The 23,435-nt window shown below is 43.1% G+C and overlaps 1 protein-coding gene across 3 annotated transcripts in view; it reads right to left on the minus strand.

The window, feature by feature from the left end:
• Nucleotides 1–23,435, minus strand: part of LDLRAD3 (low density lipoprotein receptor class A domain containing 3) — a 299,452-nt gene that overhangs the window by 150,131 nt on the left and 125,886 nt on the right. For all 3 annotated transcript variants that reach the window (XM_037739245.1, XM_017530506.2, XM_017530505.2), the window contains exon 3: nucleotides 1,808–1,933. In XM_037739245.1, the coding sequence (XP_037595173.1) occupies nucleotides 1,808–1,933 (126 nt within the window). The remainder of the gene's footprint in view (nucleotides 1–1,807; nucleotides 1,934–23,435) is intronic.

Raw genomic sequence — 23,435 nt, forward strand, 5'->3', positions numbered from 1 at the left:
GAGGGGAGGGGAGGGGAGGACGAGAGAACTGGCATAAAATGGCATAAATATTAATAGTGTCTCATTCTAACTTATGGGATGTGGGCAGTTTTGCTTTCTTGTTTATACTCGTTTATATTTTACAAGTTCACAATAATCAGAAGAAAAACACTTATTAAAATGTGTGGTGGGGGTACAAAAAGGGATGAACAGGATGAGCACAGAAAATGTTTAGGGCAGTGAAACTATTCTGTATGACACTATAATGGTGGCTACACGTCGTGCTATATTTATCAAGATCCATAGAATGTTCAACACCAAGAGTGAACCCTACTGTAAACGATGGACTTGGAGTGATAATGATGTGTTAACACAGGTTTGATTGTAACGGCTGTATCACGCTGGCCAGGATGTTGATAATGGGAGAAGCTGTGCATGCGTTGGGGCAGAGGGTATGGAAAATCTCTGTAGCTTCCTCTCAGTTTTGCTGTAAACCCCAACTGCTCTAAAGCATAAAGTCTTTATATATACATAGGCACATACACACACACGCGCGTGCGCGCGCGCACACATATATGCGTATCCACAGAAAATAAATGTGTCAGTTTGTTCAGAGTCAATGATAGTTATCAAGTCTCAAGTAGTCTAAACATTTTGAGGGATGGGGAAAAAGAATAAACAATGACCAGAGTGACCAATGGCAGGTATGAAGCAATTTGCTGGGAGAGCTGGGACAGCATTAAAGGCAGATAAGAGAGGCTTGAAGGTCACTGAGGCTGCTGTATACAAAGTCATTGTGGACACCAGGATGCTAAAAGGAAGGATCTGCACGTATCCAAGCCAAGGAGTAGTTAAACGTAGTAGCAAGACTGCTAAGATGCAAGGTGAGGGGGAGTGAACATGTCTGTATGTCTGTGTGTCTGTGCGTGTGTCTGTGTGCGTGTGTGTGTGTGTGTGTGCACGCACACATGCACATGTGCTGATGCCAGGGGAATATTATACAGTAGATAAAACAAATCACGGTAGTTACAGTCAAGGAGGACATTAACTTCATCTATCCTACTTGAATTGTTTTTTCAAGAATAAATTTTTATAGTATGCATACAACTAATATATAAACAATTTTTTTTGAGACAGGGTCTAACTCTGTTGCCCAGGCTAGAGTGCAGTGGTGCCATCTCAGCTCACTGTGGCCTTGACCTCCTGGGCTTAAGCAATCCTCCCACCTTACCCTCCTGAGTAGCTGGGACTACAAGCATGCACCACCAAGCTCGCCTAATTTTTGTATGTTTTGTAGAGATGGGGTTTTACCATGTTGCTCAGTGCTGGTCTCAAACTCCCGACTCAAGTGATCTTCCCGCCTCAGCCTCCCAAAGTGCTGGGATTACAGGTGAGAGCCACCATGCCCAATCAACTTTTTGAAGAAAAGAATTCAATGTTTAAAAAAAAAAAAGCAAGCGCATAAACATGAAGAGTTGTATCAGTCAGATGAGGGCTTGAATGAACCTAGAAATGGCTCTGATACTTATGAGCTATATAACCTGGATGAGTTAATATACTCCTCTAACTTGAAATTTCTCGTCTGTTAATTACAGATAATACGTCCACATTTGCAGAGCTATTGTCAGAACTGAAAATAAAGCAAGCCTCAGGCTGAACATTTACAGATTTGCACAAGAAAGAAATGGGAAAGAACAGAATCTGAGTAAAAGAAGAGAATGACTGAGCCTCTAGGTACAAGAAGCACATGATGAAGGTGACCAGCGTGGACAAGTATGGCTGGCCAGAAAGAACAAGGGATCACAGTGTCCAAGTGCGCGGCACTTACTGCAGTTCTCTTCATCACTGCCATCGGGACAGTCCTCAAACCCATTGCACCGGAAGCGACCAATGATGCAGTGGATGCCGCTGGCGCAGGGGAAGAAGGTCGGGCCGCATTTCGACTTAGCCTTGGCTGCAGGAAGAAAAAGACAAACAGCAAGACATCAGGAGATGTTCTCAGATGACTGCATACTTACCCACTGACACTGAATGTGAAAATTGGTCCATTTAAGATTTACCTTAAAGTCCCTGAAAGTTTCTTCTCATTACCACCACCAGCTTCAAACCCCTAGCCAGATTGGACACCCACGTGCAGCATCCTCTAGAGAGGGAATGGCTAATGTTACTGCTTCAATAGTACCCGAGAGGCTAACACAGACCCTGCACCCCAGCAAGTGCCAATCAAAATGTACTGAACAAAGCCATGAACAAAGAACAGGTAAGTGAATGGATGATGAGTAGATGAAGCTGCTGAAGCACCAATCAAAATTCATTCCCTGAATGTCAAAGGAGCTGTAATCAACATTTAGTAAGTATTCACCATACTAGGCAGTGTGCTGAGTGCTTTGCATGGCTAGTCTCATTTAATCTACCCAGTAACCACCCAATGGGATGATGGGCAGAAAAGAGGTAACAAAACAGAACTGAAACTGCTATGCTTACAAAGACCTGCTTGCAAGGTTGGCTCTTGCTTGGCTAGAGTCTGGGAACTTGGATTTTGGGAGACTTTGCACCACCCTAACAAGAGTGGCTCATGATGCCTAAACTGTTTATGCAAACAGTACAACTTACACTAAACACCCCTACTTTCCTTCCTTCTGGGAGTCTGTAATTTTGGTACATGTCGAGCAAAGGGTGCCTATGTGATCAGCCCCGGATAAAAATTCTGGATACTGAGTCTCTAGTGAGTGTCCCTGGTCTATATCATTCCACATGCGTCATTACAACTCGTTGCTGGAGGAATGAAGTGCATCTTTTGGACTCAACTGGGAGAGGGCTCTTGGATGCCTGAACCTGGTTTCCTCTGGACTTCATTCCATTTGTCTTTTACCTGTGTTGATTTTGCTTGTATCCCTTTGCTGTAATTAATCATAGCCATGAGTATGATCATATACTGAGTCCTGTGAATCCTCCTGGTGAATAGCTGAACCTGGGGTGGTCTTGGGAGCTCCAAACATAAATGAGTATGGTTCTTATCACCACTTCATAAATGCGCTTTGAGAGATGAAGTGACTTGCCCAAGGTCACACAGCTGGAAAATCAAGAGTTGGGTGAGGCCCCAGGGAAGTAGATTCCAGAAGCCCTGATCTCAACCAACTCAACAGCATTGCCTCTCTCTCTGCCAGAGGCTGTCACTTTTCACAACAGAAGCCAGACTCCTGTTCCAAAGAAATTCTTCTTCCATTCATGCTGTACAAACAGTTTTAGCAGAAACTGCTATAACCTGGGCTTGATTGAGTGTCCTGCTAAACCAAACAGCCCTGTGGGGTAATGTAGTCTCCCGTTAATGGTTCTGGTGCTCTGGCTTGCGATTAGGAGGTGTACGATGAGATCTATTGCTACATCCTAGGTAGCAGGCCCTGTGCAGCATCCCTCTTGTCTCCTGTCTTACAGGCAGGACCCATGGTCCTCCAAGAAGGAAGAGTCATTTCTTTGGAACAAACAGGCAATAAATTACCTCCATGTTCTTACTATCTGTAACATGCTGACTTTGGCAACATCCAACTCACAATTGTCAAAGTTTTAAGGCCTGAAATGTACCAGGTGTTAAAAACCCACATGGCTTTGTTTCACTCTGAAACTTCTGTCATGGTACTGGTGTACTCTTCTCAAAGCACAAACTCAGGACAGTCCTGGGTTCAAATTCCAACTCTATTTTTTATGACTTTGGGCAAGTTTCCAAATTTTGCTGGACTTCAGTTTCCATATTGTGGCATCCTGATAAGTAAGAAATAAGTAAGAGGGCCCAGGTGGGGGAGAACAATTGTTCCAAGAAATGACTAATAACAAGCCCACTGGTATAACATCCTTTCATTAAATACCTTTTCCACAAGTACGACCCTCCAGCATGACCCTATAAAACTTCCTCCAGCCCCTGCCTCTGTGCAGACAGCCCCTTCTCTGCTGTGCTGCCTGTTGCACCCAGGCAACATATTTTTGTCCTTTCGCTAACAACTCTGCCTTACTTTACGAGTGACTGTCTTGGTAAACTCTTTTACTGCTCACGACATCAGCCCCAATCAGTTGCAGCCACAACACTTATCCGTAAATTGGAGATAACATCTACTTCCTCAGGCTCTAGTAAGGATTAAGTGAGATAATCTATACAAAACAGTATAGAGCATGGCATACAGTAGATGCTCAATTAATGGTAATGCTTCTGCTATTTGTCATCATCATCATGATCATCATCGTCATCACTAAGTTCAGAGAATTTAAAAACTGATCCTTGGGATGCTACAAATGTTTTTCTGATGACCACATCTTAAAAGTCTATTATGAAAGATCCCTATAAACTGATATGAAGTGATTTCCAGGACATACTGGTAAGTCAAAAACATAAAGTACAAAAGAGTATCTATAGTAGTGAAGGCAGCAGCAGGCTGTCCAGGGTGGCAGCTGCCATCATGCCAGGTGCAGCGAGGAGGTACGAGTGGTGGCAGCAGGAGTGGCTATGGGAGCAGCAGTGGCGGCAGTAGGTCCCCTGTGCCCTGCGTACCCAAGGCAGCCAACCACCTGCTCCCAGGCCTGGTGCCTCTGACACAGTCTCAATCTCACTCCCCACTGTATCCCAGGGGTCTGTGAGCTGAAGGCGTAGCCGGGACTTGCCTGGGGCTGGTCCTGGAAGCTCAGGTTCATTTGCATGGGGTTGCCTGGGGCTGCCATACCACCTACACCTCGCCCACCACCCTGGGAGCCACTATGATGGGGCAGGCAGGGAGGTGCACTGAGACAGGGCTGGGCCCAGGGCAGTACCATGCTCCACGGTGTCACCGGAGCCTGCAGCAGGCAGGAATGCCTCACCCTTCTGGGCATAGCTGCAGCCACGCAAATTACAGCCCCAGACCCAGACATCTATGCACTCTCGGGGAGCCCAGGAAGGTTCCCCTGTTACTCCTACAGGCTCAGAGGTGTCTGTTCCAGCTGTCTGGCCTCTCCCTGCTGTCAGTACCCACTCAGATCATGGAGCAAAGCTGAGGCCAAGCCTGGCACTGTTGCAACCTGGCCAGATGTGCGCATGCTCAGGGCTGCATTGACAAGCCAGCCTCCTGCCATCTCAGGCATCTCCAGACTCTGGGTGAAAAAGAGCATGGGAGGAAGACCAAGGGGGTGCTTAGGGCAGCTCAGCACTGCCCTGCAGGTGCCCCTTGACACAAATCTGGGCACTATGAAAGGCAGAAGGAAGCGGACAGGCTCCTAGGCAGAAGGGGCAGGTCCCTTGGTAAAGCCCAATCTTCAAGCCAGGAAGGCCTGAAGCCTGGAGGCCAGGCTATGGGTCCTGCAGACAGGAGTGGGAACTTTTCTAGGCCTGCACATGGATCAATTGGCATATACTTCCGCCCCTCTGAGGCCCATAAAAGCCCTGGACTCAGCCAGACTTGAGGAGACAATGGGACAAGCTACAGAAAGGAGCTACCCTCTCTTCTGAGAGCTGAACACTCATCAGGACACCCTGGCTACAGAGAGGAGCTGCCCACTGTGGGTATCCTCTGAGCTCTCCTATTCCTCAGTAAAGTTCCTCTTTGTCTTGCTCACCCTCCACTTGTCTGCATTCCTCATTCTTCCTGGATACAGGACAAGAACTAGGGACTTGCTGAATGGCAGGGCTAAAAGAGCTGTAACACAAACAGGGCCGAAACATGCTGTTTGCCCACCATGCTGCAGGAGACAAGAGGAGAGAAGAAAGAAGGAGAGAAGAGCTGTGGCCCTTCAGGAAGCCCAGACCTAGAAGCATCCCAAGCCAGGGTTGTGATACCCTGTTTAGGGCTCTGCAGTTCCTAGCATCTCCAAGCTTCCAGGTGATACACCATGCTCCCCACCCAGTGTCAGCTGTGGAAGCTGCTTATGGTACGCCTGGTCCAACCACAGCCTTGCAGGGAGTTGGCACCCATGCCAGTGCCTGAAGCTGCCCACCCCACCAAAGCTGGCATTCCTGGCTGTGCAGTGGCTGAACTCCACACTCACTCATACAATCTTGGCTGCTTTGCACCTGGCTCACCCTTGGCAGGCGTGAGATCTCATCCAGTAGCAGGAGCCAAGCATAGCCTGCCAGGCCAAGTGGGCAGAGGAGCCCAGTAGGCCAGAGCCAAACTTAGGCAAAGATGCCATCGGCCACAGAAATTTCCAGCTGGCAAAGTGACACCCCAAAGATCCTATAACAGTACTTTGCTGCCCTCCATATAAGAAAAGAAGGGAGTATAAGAAAATATACATGTATTGGCTTATCTGTACACAAGAAATACAGGAGGATAAAGCAGAAACTAAAGAGACTGGTTATCTATAGTGGGTGAGTGGGAAAGGAATGAAGTAACGTAGGAACTGATATCAGACAAGATAATAGGATGAGAAGATTGCACATTTCTCTGAGTATATGTATCTGACTCAACATATACTTGTGTAAATATACTCAGAGCAGTGTGTATCTTAGAACCATGGTAGTATTTTACATACCCCCAAAATAAACACGTAAAATCAATCACATGTGGGGAGAATGCAAAATGAAATATAAACAATAACAAGTAAACATAACTGTATTACAGGTAAATAACACCACCACACTGAAGGGGGTGGGGAAGAAAAGAACCAGCCTAAGTAACTAAGGAAAACATTATTTTGACTAGATTCCATAAAGCTAAAGAAAAAAAAAAAACTACAGTACTGTACACCAGTTGTATTTGTTTTTCCCAAAGGTATGGGTTAGCAATTCTGAAACTAACTTCTAGGTGCACTAGGGTTGAACAAATATATACATGTATTGTAAATAATGAGAACAAGATTTCTGTCAGAGAAAGAAGTTGCAAATAAAGAAAGTGGGAAGGATAAAATGAACCCTAAGGCACTGGTTCATTGGAAACTGAACCAAAATTTCCAATGGAAATTTGAAGGAATTGGAGGCACCAGTATGAATTCAAAATTCAGTCTGTCTTTAAAAATTAGACAGCATGGATGGATGGATAGACAGACAGACAGACAAAAGTAAATATTGACTTGTGTGTATGTATGGGATACTGCACATACATACAGTTTCTTACTCTGTCTGCTGAGAGAGACTAGAAGCAGTACATCTCAACAGCAATAAGCACACCTAGTACCCAGATCCTGGTTTCTAAATATCATTAACCAATAAAGAGAATCAACCTCCTTGGATAAGTGGTTGATTCCAGGAAGAATATACAAGATGAACCCGGAGTAAATTCTGTTGCCTGAAGTGTCAAAATAAAGTAAATAAGTGTCAAAATATCACAGAAGCATGTCAAAAGGACACAGAAGTTAACCTGAAGTTCCCAATAGCTGAAGCTAGAACAATCCAAGTAACAAAATCAACAACAGTATCAGATTATGACACAGAAAATAAAATAAATATCTGAGGCCAATAAAATAAAGATCTAGTACCTGAGACTGATGCCAACAATTGTTGAATAAATAAGTAAACAGGGGAGAAAGGAAAGTTCTTCCTTATTGAAGACTTCTCATTAATAAATGTAGAAGAGGTGTGAGAGACACAAAGTCACCACTAAGCAAACACTGTTGTAATAACTGTTACAGGCACGGTCTGCCAATGGATGCTAAAATTAGAAAAGAAATGCTTGAGGAGAAACAGGAAACACGTGGTCTTGAAGTTTCTTCCCCAATATTTTATTAAATACAAAGAGAAAAACAGTCACTTGATAGTGGAGAAACCTGGTAGATACCACCTGAGCCAAGTGACCATGGTCAACACCATCGGTAATGAGACACATCAACATTATAGTCCCTTCATGTAAGATGCTGTGCTGGGGTCTCCAAGCCCACCCAGATCCAGTGATTCACTAGGGTAACTCCCAGGACTCAGCATATAATCAAAGCTAAGATTTCTTACAGTGAAAGGATAAAAAGGCCAAAGAAAAAGGTCTATGAAATGAAGTCACAGGAAACCAGGCTGAAGCTTTCACAGTACTCTTCCAGTGTAGACACACAGGATGTGCTTCATTCCTCCAGCAACAAGTTGTTGACATGTGCGAAATGTCATCTACCAGGGCAGCTCGTTAGAGGCTCAGTACCCAGGGTTTTTATTAGGGGCTGGCCACATAAGTATTCTTGGTACACCAAATTTCTAGACTCCCTGCAGAAAAGCAGCATCAACTACGCTCTGCACAGCCAGTTTAGGCCCAGTGAGCCACCGTGAACAGCTGGGTAATGGGAAACCTACTGAAATTTAGGTTCCCAGATGCCAGCCAAGGGCCAGTGTTGCAAGCAGACTTTTCAAAAGGCAGCAGTCAGGCCTGCTGTGTTAATGCTTTTTCTGTGCAGATGGGCATTTTGGCTTCTGCTGGGGAAAGTCTACATTAACAGAAAAGCAGAGGAGTTCCATTTTCCAGGGTCAAATCTGCCCCTTTGCCAGCTCTCCAGCCATCGTGTCCTTCCAAACAGGTTCAAGCTTCTGACACACACACACACACACACACACACACACACACACACACACACGGACCTTGATCAGCCAGTCTTGTTCTGGGTACCTTTTGAGGGCTCAGGGAAGAATGCTTATAGGCTTTGCATCTATGCTGAGAGTTTTCCTCATAAGCCTCAGCACATCATCCTCCACTAACATCACTGCCTTCCCGTTACTTTAGAATAAAACCTAGAGTCACCATGCTGCGCTCCAATTCCATGCTTTCTCATAAAGGCCATGAAGGTCTTCCCATCTTGGAAATCTAAATACACAGGCCTCCTTGTTCCTCCTCAGGCCCAGGCAGCATATTCCCACCCCAGGGCCTTTGCACTCTCTGTTCCTGCTGCCTGGAATGTCTTTTTCCCAGGACTCAGCATGGCTCACTCCTCCATCTTACTCAGTCTCTTGAATCACTGCACTATCTGAAACCTCAGTTCCCACCCAAAGTCACTCTAACCCTCAGCCTTCTTTTCTTTCCCTTCATAGGAACTAACACTACCTGATCTCACCAGTTTTGTATTAAGCTGTTTGGCTAATGCCCCTGTCTTCCTGTCTCTGAGAATGTACACGCATTTGCACACTTTCATTCACCAATTTTATTTTTATTTGAGACAGAGTCTCACTTTGTCACTCAGGCTGCAGTGCAATGGCATGGTCCCGGCTCACCGCAACCTCCACCTCCCAGGTTCAAGTGATTCTCCTGACTCAGCTTCCCGAGTAGCTGGACCACAGGTGTGCACTACCGCACCTGGCTAATTTTTTATATATTTAGTAGAGACAGGGTTTCACTATGTTTGCCAGGCTGGTCTTGAACTCCTGACTTCATGATCCACCCTCATCAGCCTCCCAAAGAGCTGGGATTACAGGCGTGTGCCACCACTCACAGGCTCATTCACCATTTTTAAAGGAGCTGCACGTACAGTCTACACCATGTGCCTCATAAATATTTGCATAATGTTCAAATGAACCTATAAAAGGGAATAATGAGGCTGGAGAACATGGCTAGCATTTCCTGAATGCTTAGCATGAGCTAAGCATTGCACTCTGTTTCACAGATATCTTTTTCTTTAAGTTCTCACATACACATAAAAAGCATTTTATAGATTAAAAAAAACTGAGGTCCAGGAGTGAAGTTAACTTGACACTGCTAATATAAACAGAGTCAAGGCTCAAACCTTTCCCTGGGCACAGTTGCTCTGCTGCCCCCTTAGATTTCTCTAGGGACCAGCCCAGCTCTAGAGGACTAGGTTTTACAGGAGAAACAGAAAAGAGTGAAAATACGAATAATAATAAACGAATTAGCTGTCATTCAATTAACCAGCTCTTTGGCCCTGCCCTTACACCCTTTTCAGGAATTACTAATGAGACCTCCTGCCTGGTCGGCCATGCTCAGTTGCTGTTTATGTCAGGGGAGCCTGTCCTGTTATGATTTACATTTGCATCATCACACGCCTGCAAAGCAGATCACAGGCAACCAGCCGAGTGCCTGGCAGGGGCAGAGAGAAGCTTGTCCCAGACAGCAGCTGTCAGCTGCTCCCTGCCTGCATGGCTTGCTACAGGGCTTTGGGGAAGGGGGGTCCTGGGCAAGGCCCCAACTGTCCCTCTCTCACCCCCCACTTTCGCAAATGAGAGATTTCCTCATGGAACCCAGCAGTGCCTGGCAAAAGGCGAAAGACTGACCCTGCCTGTTTTTAAAATCGCCTTGACAAAGGCAGACAGGGTGACTATTCCACTGAATACTTGAATTCACCACTTTTCAAGGATCTGGTCCACAAACTTTTTAAAGCAGCAGCTTTCATTGGCAGCAAGATGGGGACCAAGGCTCTCCTGGGGGTTGGGTTTATTTCCTGATCTGAGTCCTCCTCTGACTTTTTAGAGCCTACTTCTCACAATCCTGGAATTCACAGACCAGAAAAATAAAAAATAATAAACTAGATGAGAGTGGAGGAAAGACTAACACAATTGCCGACTTTTAATTTTACCAGTAAAGACTCACACAAATACCTGCAATGACCTCCACTTGCTACTGCCCTAAATATGCCTTAGCATCCAAAATGCAGGAAGGCACAGTCTCAGAATAAAGAACCCTCTACCCTGAAAGAGTAGAAACTTTACAGCTACATGTCTAGTAGACTGTCCTTATTTTTCCCATTTCACCAGGGGCCAGTGACAACCAGCTCATAGATCAGAGACAGTCCTGGGACCGATATTTGGGGTCCATGCCAGAACTAGAGGGGACAAGGAGGCGTGCCAGTATTTCCAGGCTGTGAAATCCTAAAGATGAAGACTCGTAACAACTGGAGCACACAGGCAGTCCACATGGGTTCACTCAGTAACTAATTCTCACATTCCGCAGATGAGAAAACCAAGGGCCAAAGAGGCAACTGGACTTGCCCAGAGGCACATAGCTATATTTAGGGTGGAACTGGTCTATTGTCCAGTTCTCCTGCTCTTGAGTCCAGCCTCTTTTAACTACACTACACTTTAGGCAGGGTACCCTAGGGCCATACCTGTTCAAACCTCTCATCTGGGACAGATACAGGAGAGATTCCCAAGAAAAAAGCCCCTCTCCCAAAGGAACAGAACATTCCAGGCCTTGTATAGAGAAGGCTCTTCCCTGGACATCATGCCTGTGGCTCTCAATCTGCCCAGGAAGGGCTCAGGGCTGCTCAAGGTGATGGAAACCGCAACATGGGTTTGCTGTCTCTGGCTGCCTCCCCGGACGCTTCCCAAGCAGCAATCACACAATACAGCTAGAGAGAGGCTGCAATATAGAAGCCTGTCTGTTCCACCAGAACAGCCATGAAGTCCGCTAATCAGACCTGCTGCATCTCTCGGGCTGGTAACAGCTCGTGCTAGAGCTGTGGGTCTCCAGGGTCTGTCTTCTAGACCTTTGTAGTTGGTCAAATAAGCAACAGCTGCTCGCCTTCAGCCCCTGCTCACCTCCCACTCCTGCCCCAGGATCCTGATGGTATGTGGCTGAAAGAGCCCAACAAACAAGGAGCTGTTCCACAATATCACCACCCTTGATTTAAACACAAGACGGAGCTCACTGTAAAAAAGTCAAAGCGTGGAGAAACATACAAAGGCAGATGTAAAATTTTTAAGAAATTGCCACAGTGTGGAGAAGTAGACTGTGGGCATTGTAGCAAACATGCTTTTACAGCATGGTCTCAAAAACTAGTGTGTGCAAATGGATTGTCCCAGGACCCTGTTAAAATGCAGCGGGTCTGGGGTGGAGCCTGGGATTCTGCATTCCTAACAAGCTCCCAGACGATGCCGCTGGCTCCAGGCACCACATTTCCAATAGCAAAGTGCCACTATATATCTCCAATGCCCCAAGAAGTGCCAGCCACATAGGCTACTCAATAATTACAGACTGAATTAATAGGCAGAAATGCATGCAATTTTACTTAAATGCACCCTTAAAATATATGCTACTCTGAAACCTGTTTTTTGCTGCATAGCATAAGGTAACATACTTTCATGTCAATAACTACTGGTACACATCATCATTTTTGATGGCTAAGGGTAACCTTATTGTGTCTATGTACACGTAAGTCCCATTACTGATGGACATTTGGGGTGTTTTCAATAAACAATACGCAGCCAGATGCATGTTATTTTTTCACTTGTACATTATATCCTGAAGGCAGGTATAACTGCTAGGTCAAAGGATATGCACATTTCACAGTTTGGTATCCTTTGGACTGATGACTGCCTCCTCCTTAAGGAAATGGTATTGTCTTCTGGCCACAGATGGCTATGAGAAAAGCCTCCACCCCAGGACGGTCTCTCATGTTGGCAATGACGTTCCTAGAGGCACAAAGGCTGAGAGCATCCCACGGTTCCTCTGCATTTTTGTTAAGTCGCTCCTTAACTGCTGCTGCGCTCTATTATTCTCCATCCATCTCTGTCTCTTTTCATTTTAACATCTGCGTATTTCATTACTCTGCAGAGTAGGGGACATTCCTGTCTGGTCAAGGAAACCATGACTCTTCTTTTTATCATTTTAAATTTGCACCGGGTGCAGGGCATCAATCTTTGCTGGAATTGGTTTTCCTGGGTTGCAAAAATAATGGGAAAATGCAGCGTCCCCCTTCTGCGAGATGCTCCTTAAATTGAGTTTCCTGGGCTTCATGGTCTCCTTTGACTAAGGACCCTAACAAAGGGCAAAGCAGGTTCTTGCTCCTAGGACTGTCCTACTTGCCAATATTTCTCCAGGCTTCCCCATCCTCTGGGGCAGTGTCACAGAGATCCACCTCCCGCAGGATCCCCAGGGATACTTGTGAACATACAGGTTCCAGAGTCTCTCCCCTAGGGGAATTTGCATTTTTCCTAAGCACACTAAGGATTCCAATGGGCACTAAAATGTGAACATCCTACTCTGACTAATTCTACCTTTTTATTTTACCCACAGAGCAAATGATCTCATCATTCCTTTCTTCCCAATGTTGCCACTCTAAGAATCATGGCTACAGAGCCAATGTGGGACCTATTCTGGCCATTACTCCTTCAAGTCAAGTCTAATACTTACATTCCAGATAGAGGAGTTGCCATGAGATGAATATCCGCAAGGAAACAACTGGCCTCTTTATGATTTTTCCCCACTTCAACACTGCTCTCTTCTACCCCATTTGTGTGCAAGGTACAAATTCTGCTTCACATACAAAAGCTGTGGGCTCATATACACATGGTTGTTGTTGGCTGGGCTTGGTGGCTCACGCTGTAATCCCAGCACTTTAGGAGGCTGAGGCAGGCAGATCACTTGCGGTCAGAAATTCAAGACCAGCCTGGCCAATATGGCGAAGCTCCTTCTCCACTAAAAATACAAAAATTAGCTGAATGTGGTAGCAGATGCCTGTAATCCCAGCTACTAGGGAGGCTGAGGCAGGAGAATCACTTGAACCAGGGAGGTGGAGGTTGCAATGAGCCGAGATCTCGCCATTGCACTCTAGCCTAGGTAACAGAGCAGGATTCCGTCTTAATTTTAATGGTTGTTGTCCAAGCAAAAAGGCCTTTTTAAGAGCTTTGAAATTTACTCAGTTCTGTCCATTTTGTAAGATTTTACCCTTTACTAGTGCCAATAGAAAACTGGGTTAAAGAGGCAATAAATAAAATATTTCTAAGCATCCTACTATCTGTCAAGTGCTGAGTCAGCTGTGTGGGAATTCAAAAGTGAAGCTGACAGTCTCTCTCTAACTGATATTGGAAGACAGAAACGGGGTGAAGGAGCCGCTACATGCAATGCAAGCAGTGCCCTGATGGGGGAGCTATTGGATACTTCATCTCAAACTAGGGCGGAGGCTGGCATCAGTACCAGCTTCTCAGGGGAAGGTCGGTTTCAGCTGAGGTCCACCACAGCCTAGGTGGGAAAGCAATGTAATATTTACAGCGTGAGGCCTCACTCATTCCGTTTTTCATTCACTAATATTAATTCACAAACTCTGTGTTGCACCTGCGAAGAATGAGAACACACAGAAGACGGCTAGGCCACATTTGAAATCTTAGTGTTTGTGGAATTGTGGAATGAAAAATGTTCCCAGAGGAAGCCACCTGTGTAAAGGCCTGGAGGCAGAACAGTGCGGTAAAGGAGGAACTGAAAGGAGGTCAGTGTGAACGTGCTTCTCATATCAGTAAAAGTACCTGGTATCTTTTCATTAATTGAAAACATTAAAAGCCTTATTTTTCATAAAAACTGTGCTATGAACCAGTTACAATTCAGCTTGCTGTAAAGATGTGAGAATGACAAGTGCTACACAAAAGTATACGTTAGAAAAGAATCAAAGTGTAAAATTCACATAATTTCAATCAACGTGCACAGCTCCCCAAAGTGAATACCCACTTGTGGCCATGGTCAGTTACAAACTACAAAAAGCAGTCGATCTGAAGTTGCTACTATTAATAGACTCAGTCCTCTGGCTCATTTTGTAAAAGGTCAAACTGTGATTCCTTTTCAAATGACTTCATGGTTGGGGATAAGAAAGCAAAGAAAGCCTTATAAAAATAACTGGCTTTAAAAAAGTAATCTGTCTGGATTCTTTAAGAAATCTGGGGGTTAAAGCGGGGAGCTCTTTTATTGTGGTCCCAAGACAGATGACGACGAACAGCCCAGAAAGCAAACTCACTCCTGGAATTCAAGCCTTTGCAAAAATTATGGATGGAGCAAAAGCCCTTTGCTTGTTTTAACAGTTCAGCTCCACATGACTACTGGAGTAGACTCCAAGTTTTATTGATCAGATATTTCAATATATTATTTCTTCCTAAAATAACATATTGGCTGTTTCATACAGACACACTGGGGAGTGAAAGAGCAACAGATCATACGCTAACTGGAATATAAATACAGAAAGAAAGCATCTGGTTGAAACACCTTTGCCAGAAGATTCTCGTAGAAAATTCTTTCCAAACCTCTTCTCTTTTATACTGAGGAGGCCTACAGCGTGGGGTTAAGAGGTCAGAAGGACTTAGGGTTAAGAATCATCCAGGTTTCCACCTCAGTTCCACCACATAATCACTGAGATCTTGGATGAATTACTTAACTTCCCTCAGCCTCAGTGTCCCCATGTGTAAAAGGAAGATAAAGATGATACAGAACTCCTCAGCTGTTGTGAAAACAAAACGAGATTTTGCATGTACAGAATACAGCAAAATGCTTGCTGTCTGATAGAGATTCAGCAATGCCCTCCCCTCCCTAACATGGTTCATGGTTCTACAAATTGCTTTTCACATAGATGGCTGGTCCTGAGAAAAATGAGGTGGAAATCAATGTAATATTTAGACAGTCTAAGGCTTTTCTCTTTCAGTTATTCATTCCACCAACATTAATTCTCAAACTCGCTTTATGCCACACACAGGACCAAGTGTGGGGGTTGCAAAGAAAATAGAACAATTTCTGCTAGCAAGAAGCCCCTAGCTAAAAAAAAAAAAAAAAAAAAACACCTGGCCAACAGAAGGAGAAAGAAAAAGAGACAATAAACAGATGATTGCCATGAGATGTGGCAAGCACTACATAAGCCGTATCAACATTTGCCTTTCAATAGCTAATTATGGCTAGGTGTGGTGGCTGACACCTGCAATCCCAGCACTTTGGGAGGCCAAGACAGGTAGATCGCTTGAACTCAGAGTTCAAGATCAGCCTGGGCAACATGGTGAAATCTTGTCTCCACAAAAAGCACAAAAAAATTAGCCAGGCACATGCCTGTAGTCCTACATACTCTGGAGGCTGAGGTGGGAGGATCGCTTCAGCCCAGGAGGTAGAGGCTGCAGTGAGCCAAGATTGTGTCACTGTACTCCAGCGTAGGTGACAGAGCAAGACCCTCTCTCAAAAAGTAAAAAAGTTAATTACAACAGTTAAGCAGTTAGATATCAGCCTGCCTGGTTCATATGTTGTCTCTACCACTTATTGGCCATATGATTTATGATTTATGGTAAGTTGGTTAGCCTCTCTGTGCCTCAATTTCCTTATCAGGAAATGGAGATATGAACACTACCAACCTCACTCATTCTGGAGGTTAAATAAGACAATGTAATAATTAGCACTTTTTCACAGTATTAGCTATGATAGTTAATACTATATTTGCTATTGTTACATATATCTTAGTTATTTGATATTTCACTATAAAATACAGTATTATAAAATATAGTATGTAGTATTGAGTGTTATAGATTATCCAGCATTATTATGCAGTATTAGCTATTATTATTACTATTCCCATTTATTATTACTATTATTTTCAGACACTTTCTACCCAGCAGTGGATGCTTAATTAATATGTGGGGAATGGCCAGAATGCAAAAGGAACTCAGAGAGAGTGGGACTCACTCAGCCTGGAGGACCCAAGGAGTACTTCATAAAGTTGTGCTACTTCAGTTGGGTGTGAAAGATTATCAGGAGTGTATTAGTGAAAAAAAGAGGGAAGAACACTCCAGGCAAGAGGAATGGCATGAACTAAAGCTCAGAGTTGAATCATGTTATGGCTTGTACAGAAATCTGGGAGAAGTTAGGGAACCTGGGGTATGGGCTATGCAGCAAGAGATGAGTCTGGGAGTGAGGCAGACAGGAGTCTGGAATTATCCTGGAAGCCAGCGGACATCTTTTTAAAGAAAAGTGATGTGTCAGATTTGTTTTTATGAAGAAACATTTTTTACGAACTCACAAAGATATTATGAGGCTATTGGAAGTCAACAAAATCTCCTCATCCCCCCAAAAGCACTGAGGGAGCAGAAGAGAGACAAGTCCATAAGATTCTTCATGCTTTTAGGAAGAAAGACACTATAAACCATAACAGAATTCAAAGTGGCTATCATTGACCTTTAAAGTACTTTTATTATGAAGAATGACAGAGAAAAATAAGCAAAACCACGAAGCAAGTTCAGGATTAGGAAATTATAATCTAAAGGGGTTTTTAAAGGTTATTTATTTTGGCTATTTGTAATGCACATACATATGTGAATAAAGATGTTTTCGTGTGCATATATATTGGAATGAAAATTCTCGAGAATTTATAAGCAGGAAACTAAGGCATTCCCAACTGCTGCTTCTATAGAAAAATCTTAAGGGATTGCGAAAGATCTAAAAAGATAATAAATAAATGTGAGTTAGGCAATTGAGCCTCTGGAGGCTTTTCACTACTTGGTGGAAAAACTTCCTGACAGTGTATCCAAGTCCCTGGGATTAAGAACAGGTGTGGGCACAGAGACTCAGGCAGAACAGAATAGTTTCCACCTTAAAAAAAGGAGTATTTCAGTAAAGGCATCATCCAACTGCATGAGAGGTACTATCCAAGGGATGACTCCTAACAAGTGGTAGAAAAAAAGTGAAAAACAAAAAGAAAATGAGTGAGGAATGTAAGAATCACAGACAGTTTTCAAGTTTATGTAAACTCATAGAGGACTCTATTCTAGATCCTTTTCCATCTCACTTGGGCAAAGAGGGTTTGCCAAAAGAAGAAGGGTTTACTTTTGAGAGCCTCCACCGCCTCCCATCCGCCTGGCTCCTGGCAAACTTTGAGGTTTTTCTTCTTCAAACATTCTCACTTCCATGGCATATTCTTGGCCTTCAGACTCCAAAAAGGAAGTTCATTTCTGATGAGTTCTCTAGAGGCATCTCTGAAAAGATTACTTGACCCTCCCCACAGGATCCACATAAACAGCAGAACCCTAAAACTCAGGTTCTGTCTCCTTAAGACACCTGCAAAGGGCAGAGATAAATGCCTGCAACATGAGGATTAAACCACTGTAACACCCTCAGGAACTCAGGAATTCCATTCAGAGACATCGGGGTTAAGTGTATCAACAGGGCAGCAAGGGAGTGAGGCTCCTTCAGTCTGCTCCCACAGGCTGCACAAGAAAACATTCTCTGTGTCATGATGTAACTTGAAAACAACTCTTTTGGACAAATAGTACATTAATGCACCACAAATCTTGCTCTAGGAAAGATTTCACCAAGGCATCCTGAAATTTCTATGATGCCTTCTACATCAGTCACAGGAATTAGAAAATCCCATGGCTATCATCTCTCGGTAGCTACGAGCTAACTTTAACAACAAAATACTGATCCTCAGCTTCTAGCTTATCCTATAAAAGCAGTGACTCTCAATCCTGGCTGCATATTAGAATAGCCTGAGTGGCTTAAAAAAAAAAAAAAAAAAAAACTACTTAAAATCAGGAGAGTGTAAGTGGCTACACTAATATCAGACAAAATAAAATTTGAGACCAAAAAAAAGTTCCTAGAGACAAAGTAGAACTTTTATGATAAAATAGTCAATATATCTTTTATTAGGAAGACATAATTTACATGTGGCTAAAATCAGAGTCCCAAGATACATGAAGCAAAAACTGACAGAATTAAAAGGATAAACAGTCAGTTAAACAATAATAGTTAGAAACTTCAATACCCCATTTTCAGTAATGGATAGAATAACTAGCTTGAAGATCAACAAGAAAATAGAAGGCATGAGAACCACCACAAAATGGACCTAATAGATATCTACAGGATGCTCTATCCAACAAGCACAGAACACATTCTTTTCAAGTATAAATGAAACGTTCTCCAGGACAGACCAAATGTTAGGACATAAAACAAACCTCAATACAATTAAAAGGAATAAAATCATATAACATATGTTCACCAACCACAATGGAATGAAATTAGAAATCAACAACAGAAATTTGTGAAACTCACAAATATGTGGAAATTAAATAACACACTCCTAAATAACCAATGGGTCAAAAGAAGAAAACAAAAATAAAATTAAAAAATACTTTGAGATGAATGAAAACAAAAACACAACATACCAAAGCAAGGCTAAGAGTGAAAATTATAGCTGTAAATGTCTCAATAAAAAACAAGAAAGATTCCAAACTCACACACACAAATAAACTATTAGAACTAGCTGAGAGTGGTAGCTCATGCCTGTAATACCAGCACTTTGAGAGGCTAAGAAACGCAGATCACTTGAGCCCAGGAGTTGAAGACTAGCCTGAGCAACATGGCAAAACCCCATCTCTACAAAAAAAATTTTTTTTTAATTAGCCAGGTGTAGTGGCCTGCATCCTGTAGTTCAGCTATTTGGCAGGCTGAGGCAGGAGGATCACTTGAGTCTGGGAGGTCAGTACTGCAGTGAGCTGTGATACACCACTACACTTCTGCACTCTAGCATGGGGAACAGAGGAGATCCCGTCTCAAAAACAAAAAACAAAACTATTAGAACAAACAAATTTAGCAAGGTTGCAGGAGACAAGATGCATATACCAAAGTCAATTGTATTTCTATACACTAGCAATTAACAGTCCAAATATGAAATTATGAAAACAATTCCATTTCCAATAGTATCAAAAAGAATAAAATACTTAGGAATAATTTTAACAAAAGAAGTGTAAGACTTGTACACTGAAAACTACAACACATCACTGAAATAACTTAAAGAAGACCTAAGTAAACACAAAGCCATCCCATGTTCAAGAACTGAAAGACTTAAGATTGGTTAAGATGGCAGTACTTCCCAAATTGATCCACAGAGTCTATGGAACCCCTATACTAAAATCTCAGCTAGCTTCTTGGCAGAAATGGTCAAACTGATCATAAATTCATATGGAAATTCAAGGGGCTCTAAATAGCCGAAACTGTACTGAAAAAGAACAACAAAATTAGAGAATTAACACTTCTCAACTTAAAAGTGTACTACACAAAGCTACAGTAATCAAGACACTGTGGTTATTGGCATAAGGGTACACATATGGATCAATAAAATAAAATTGAGTGTCTAGAAATAAACCTTTACTTTTCCAGTCAATTGATTTTTTACAAGAGTGCCAAGAAAATTCACTGGATAGTCTTTTCAACAAATGGCTGAAACAACTGGAAATTCATATGCAAAAGAATGAAAATGGACTCCTATATTACATATAATAGAATATTATTTGTAATAACAAGCAATGAAGTACTGATACATGATACAACACAGATGAACCTTGAAAGCATTATGCTAAGTGGAAGAAGCTAGACACAAAAGGCCACATATTATATGATTCCACTGTATGAAATGTCCAGAATAGGCAAATCTGTGGAGACAAAAGGTAGATTAGTGGTTGCCAGGGACTAGGGAGGGAAGAATGGTAAATAACTGCTAATGGGTTTATGGTTTCTTCTTGGGGTGATTAAAATGTTCTAAAATTAGATAGTAGCAATAGATTGGACAGCTCTCTGAACATAACCAAATAAAGAACAAAATTTTCTGGTAACTTCTAAGATCTAAGAAGACTGGTGACACCAGAAATGAAAGAGTCACTCTTTTCCAGGAAAGTCCTAAATTAGCCAAATTCCTCCCCAGGCAAAATTAGGCAATACTGGGGGATGTGGGGGGAGGGGGCGGTGTGGATGACCTATTGGCATCCAATGGGCAGACCAGGAATGCTGCTAAACATCCAACAATTGACAAGAAAGTCCCTCAAAATGAAACCAGCCCAATAATCCCATATATAATAGTTTGGATAAACATAGAAAGGGATCTTAAAGTTTGAACTTCACATTTTATTTTATCTGAGTTCCTCTCAAAAAAGTATAAAAGAACTGAAACTCACCAGACCACCACATCCAGACAATGAAATGAAGAGACGCTCTATTCATCATAATTGCTTCCTTGCCCTTCCCTAGTTCCTATTTTCTTATACATTGCTACATTCCTTCCTTACTATATAAAGCTAGTTTTAGTGGGTCAATGTATTGATCTGTTCTAATAAAGACATACCTAAAGACATACCTGAGACTAGGTAACTTATAAAGAAAAGAGGTTTAATTGACTCACAGTTCAGCATGGCTAGGGAGGCCTCAGGAAACTTACATAGTGGTAGAAGGGGACGCAAACACGTGCTTCTTCACATGGCGGCAGCAAGGAGAAGTCCCAAGCAAAAGAGGGGAAAGCCCCTTATAAAACGATCAGATCTCACAAGAACTCACCCACTGTCAGAACAGCATGAAAATAACTACCCCTATGATTAAATTACTTCCCACCAGGTCCCTCCCATGACATGTGGGGATTATGGAAACTACAATTCAAGATGAGATTTGAATGGGGACACAGCCAAATCATATCAGTCAGGGAGATGGATTTGAGGCTGAGCTCCCATCTCCTTGGCTGCAGCACCTGATTAAAGGCGTCTTCCTTGGCAATAATCGTCGTCTCCATGATTGGCTTTCTGTGTGGTGAGCAGCAGGTCATAGACAGAACCCCTGGTGATTAATATAACTTACAGTAATATAGCCATATTAATAGTTAAGAATATAAAGTTATTTTTATAATAGAAATCAGACATGGATTAAAATCCTGGATCCACCCCTTACCAGAGCTGTGACCTTGGGCAAGTAACCAAACTGCCCTGGGCTTTTCCTTTCTCACCTGTAAAATGGGATATGAAAGTGACCTTACAGAGTAGTTGGGAGGATAAAATGAAAAGATGCCTGTCTGAAGCTAAGAGCATTTATTACTGTAACTACTGTTTTAAGTTCCCAAAGTGGCTTAGTACCGGAAAATGGGTGACTGGGTCATCTAAAAACAGGACTATCTTGTCCAATAACAATCAATATGCAAACTGGCAAATTTTATGAGCTAATAAGCAATTGAAACATACAGCTGATATTCCTCACTACTACATTATAATCTAGCTAAAGAGGGAATGACCAAAGACCCAGTTGCCATACTAATCCTGTGGGTCTTACTGGTAAATGCTTTGAATTTTCCAGGCTGGGCTTTATGTACAAGCCCCCGTGGTCAAGTCTTTTCTACTCATTACACCTATTACCTTTCTGCTGCTCAAAACCAATTTATGATTGTGAAAAAAGCCACCCAAAACAGGACGTGATGACAGCCTGACATTTATTGTGGGTTTTTGAAATGGAGCTCCCCTGTCAGTAGTGTCAATCAGCAGCTCATTAAGACATGCAGCTGCTTCTAAGCAGTTCAATAAAACATATTAAACCACCGTCCATCACCTCCACTATGTCAGGTACCAGCACAAGATTCCATCATCCTGGGCCAGGCGCAGTGACTTATGTCTGTAATCCCAGCACTTTGGGAGGCCAAGGTGGGCAGATCACTTGAGGTCAGGGGTTCAAGACCAGCCTGATCAACATGGTAAAGCCTCATCTCTACTAAAAAAATATAAAACTTTGCCAGGCATGGTGGCATATGCCTGTAGTCCCAGCTACTCAGGAAGCTGAGGCAGAAGAATCATTTGAACCTGGGAGGCAGCTGCTGCAGTAAGCCAAGACTGCGTGACTGCACTACAGCCTGGGCAAGAGTGAGACTCTGTCCCAAAAAGAAAAAAGAAAAAAAAAACCCATCTTCACCATAAATGAGGAAGAGGAAGAAGACACTCTTATTAAATGTTTATTGTATGTCCTGGGCTTTCATGGACTTTACCCCACTTAGGCTCCACCAAAAATCTGTGAGGCAGGAATGATTACCTACACTGCATAGAGGACATGAAGCATCACAGTGGTTAAGTAACTTGCCCAGGGACATGCTTTTATACATGTATTTATTTGTTATAAATTCATAATTTATTTGCATAAATTGAGTTGGCTGAGAAAAATAGTTTAAAATGAGGAAAATGGGAGGTTTTCAGGAAAAGCAGAAAACAAAGGTAATAGACAAAATGCATTCCATAAACTATTATGTGATTACTAGTATCAGTTCTCAAATTTTAGTTGTTTCCTTGTGGTCAAAACAACAAAGGAAGCATGACCAATAGTGAGGATGGAAAGAAGTATCCAGAACAGTAGAAGTGAACCCTTTAAAACAAGAGATTTTTGATGCCCCGACACCATAACCCCATCACAAAAGCAAGTAACTCATAAAATGTGAGTCAGTTACAAAATCTGAACCCAGATCAGATTGAATACCAATCCTACAGAGGCTGCCCTCAGGAAGGATGAGTGTTAATTCATCATTTAATTTCCACATTCATTTCCTCAACAAGCAGTGTGGTGGAGTGATTAAGAGCATCAGCTCTGGTCGCGGGATCCAAGATGGCCGTTTAGGAAAAACTCAGCATTGCAACTCCCAGTGAAAGCACAGAGGGCGTGTGGACACTGCATTTTTATTGCCCACAGACTAAGAAATTCCCAGAAGGAGGAGCTCCATGGGTCACCAGCAAGGCTGTTTCAGCCAGCGCGGCTGTGTTGGCCAGCGCCGCTTCTTTGCCCCGTGCAGCTGCTTTGTCAGCGCCCCGGCGCAGCGGTTCTCCATACAAAATACACTGGTCCGAGTGCCCTTTTGGCTGGTGATTGGAGCCACAGGAAGTTGCCCATTCTTCTGTTTACAAAGGGGGCTGAACAGGGAACCAGGACAGTAGATTCCAGGGCAAAAAAAGTGCCACGAATCTCAGTGCCACTGTTTAAGCCAACGCAGTGAGTCGCCGCACGGGAAAACACATAGATCCTGGCACCTCTTCAACAGGTGACTGGAACACCAACTTAAAA

This window comes from Cebus imitator, unplaced genomic scaffold (genome assembly GCF_001604975.1).
Source record: "Cebus imitator isolate Cc_AM_T3 unplaced genomic scaffold, Cebus_imitator-1.0 Scaffold66, whole genome shotgun sequence".
Taxonomy (NCBI): domain Eukaryota; kingdom Metazoa; phylum Chordata; class Mammalia; order Primates; family Cebidae; genus Cebus; species Cebus imitator.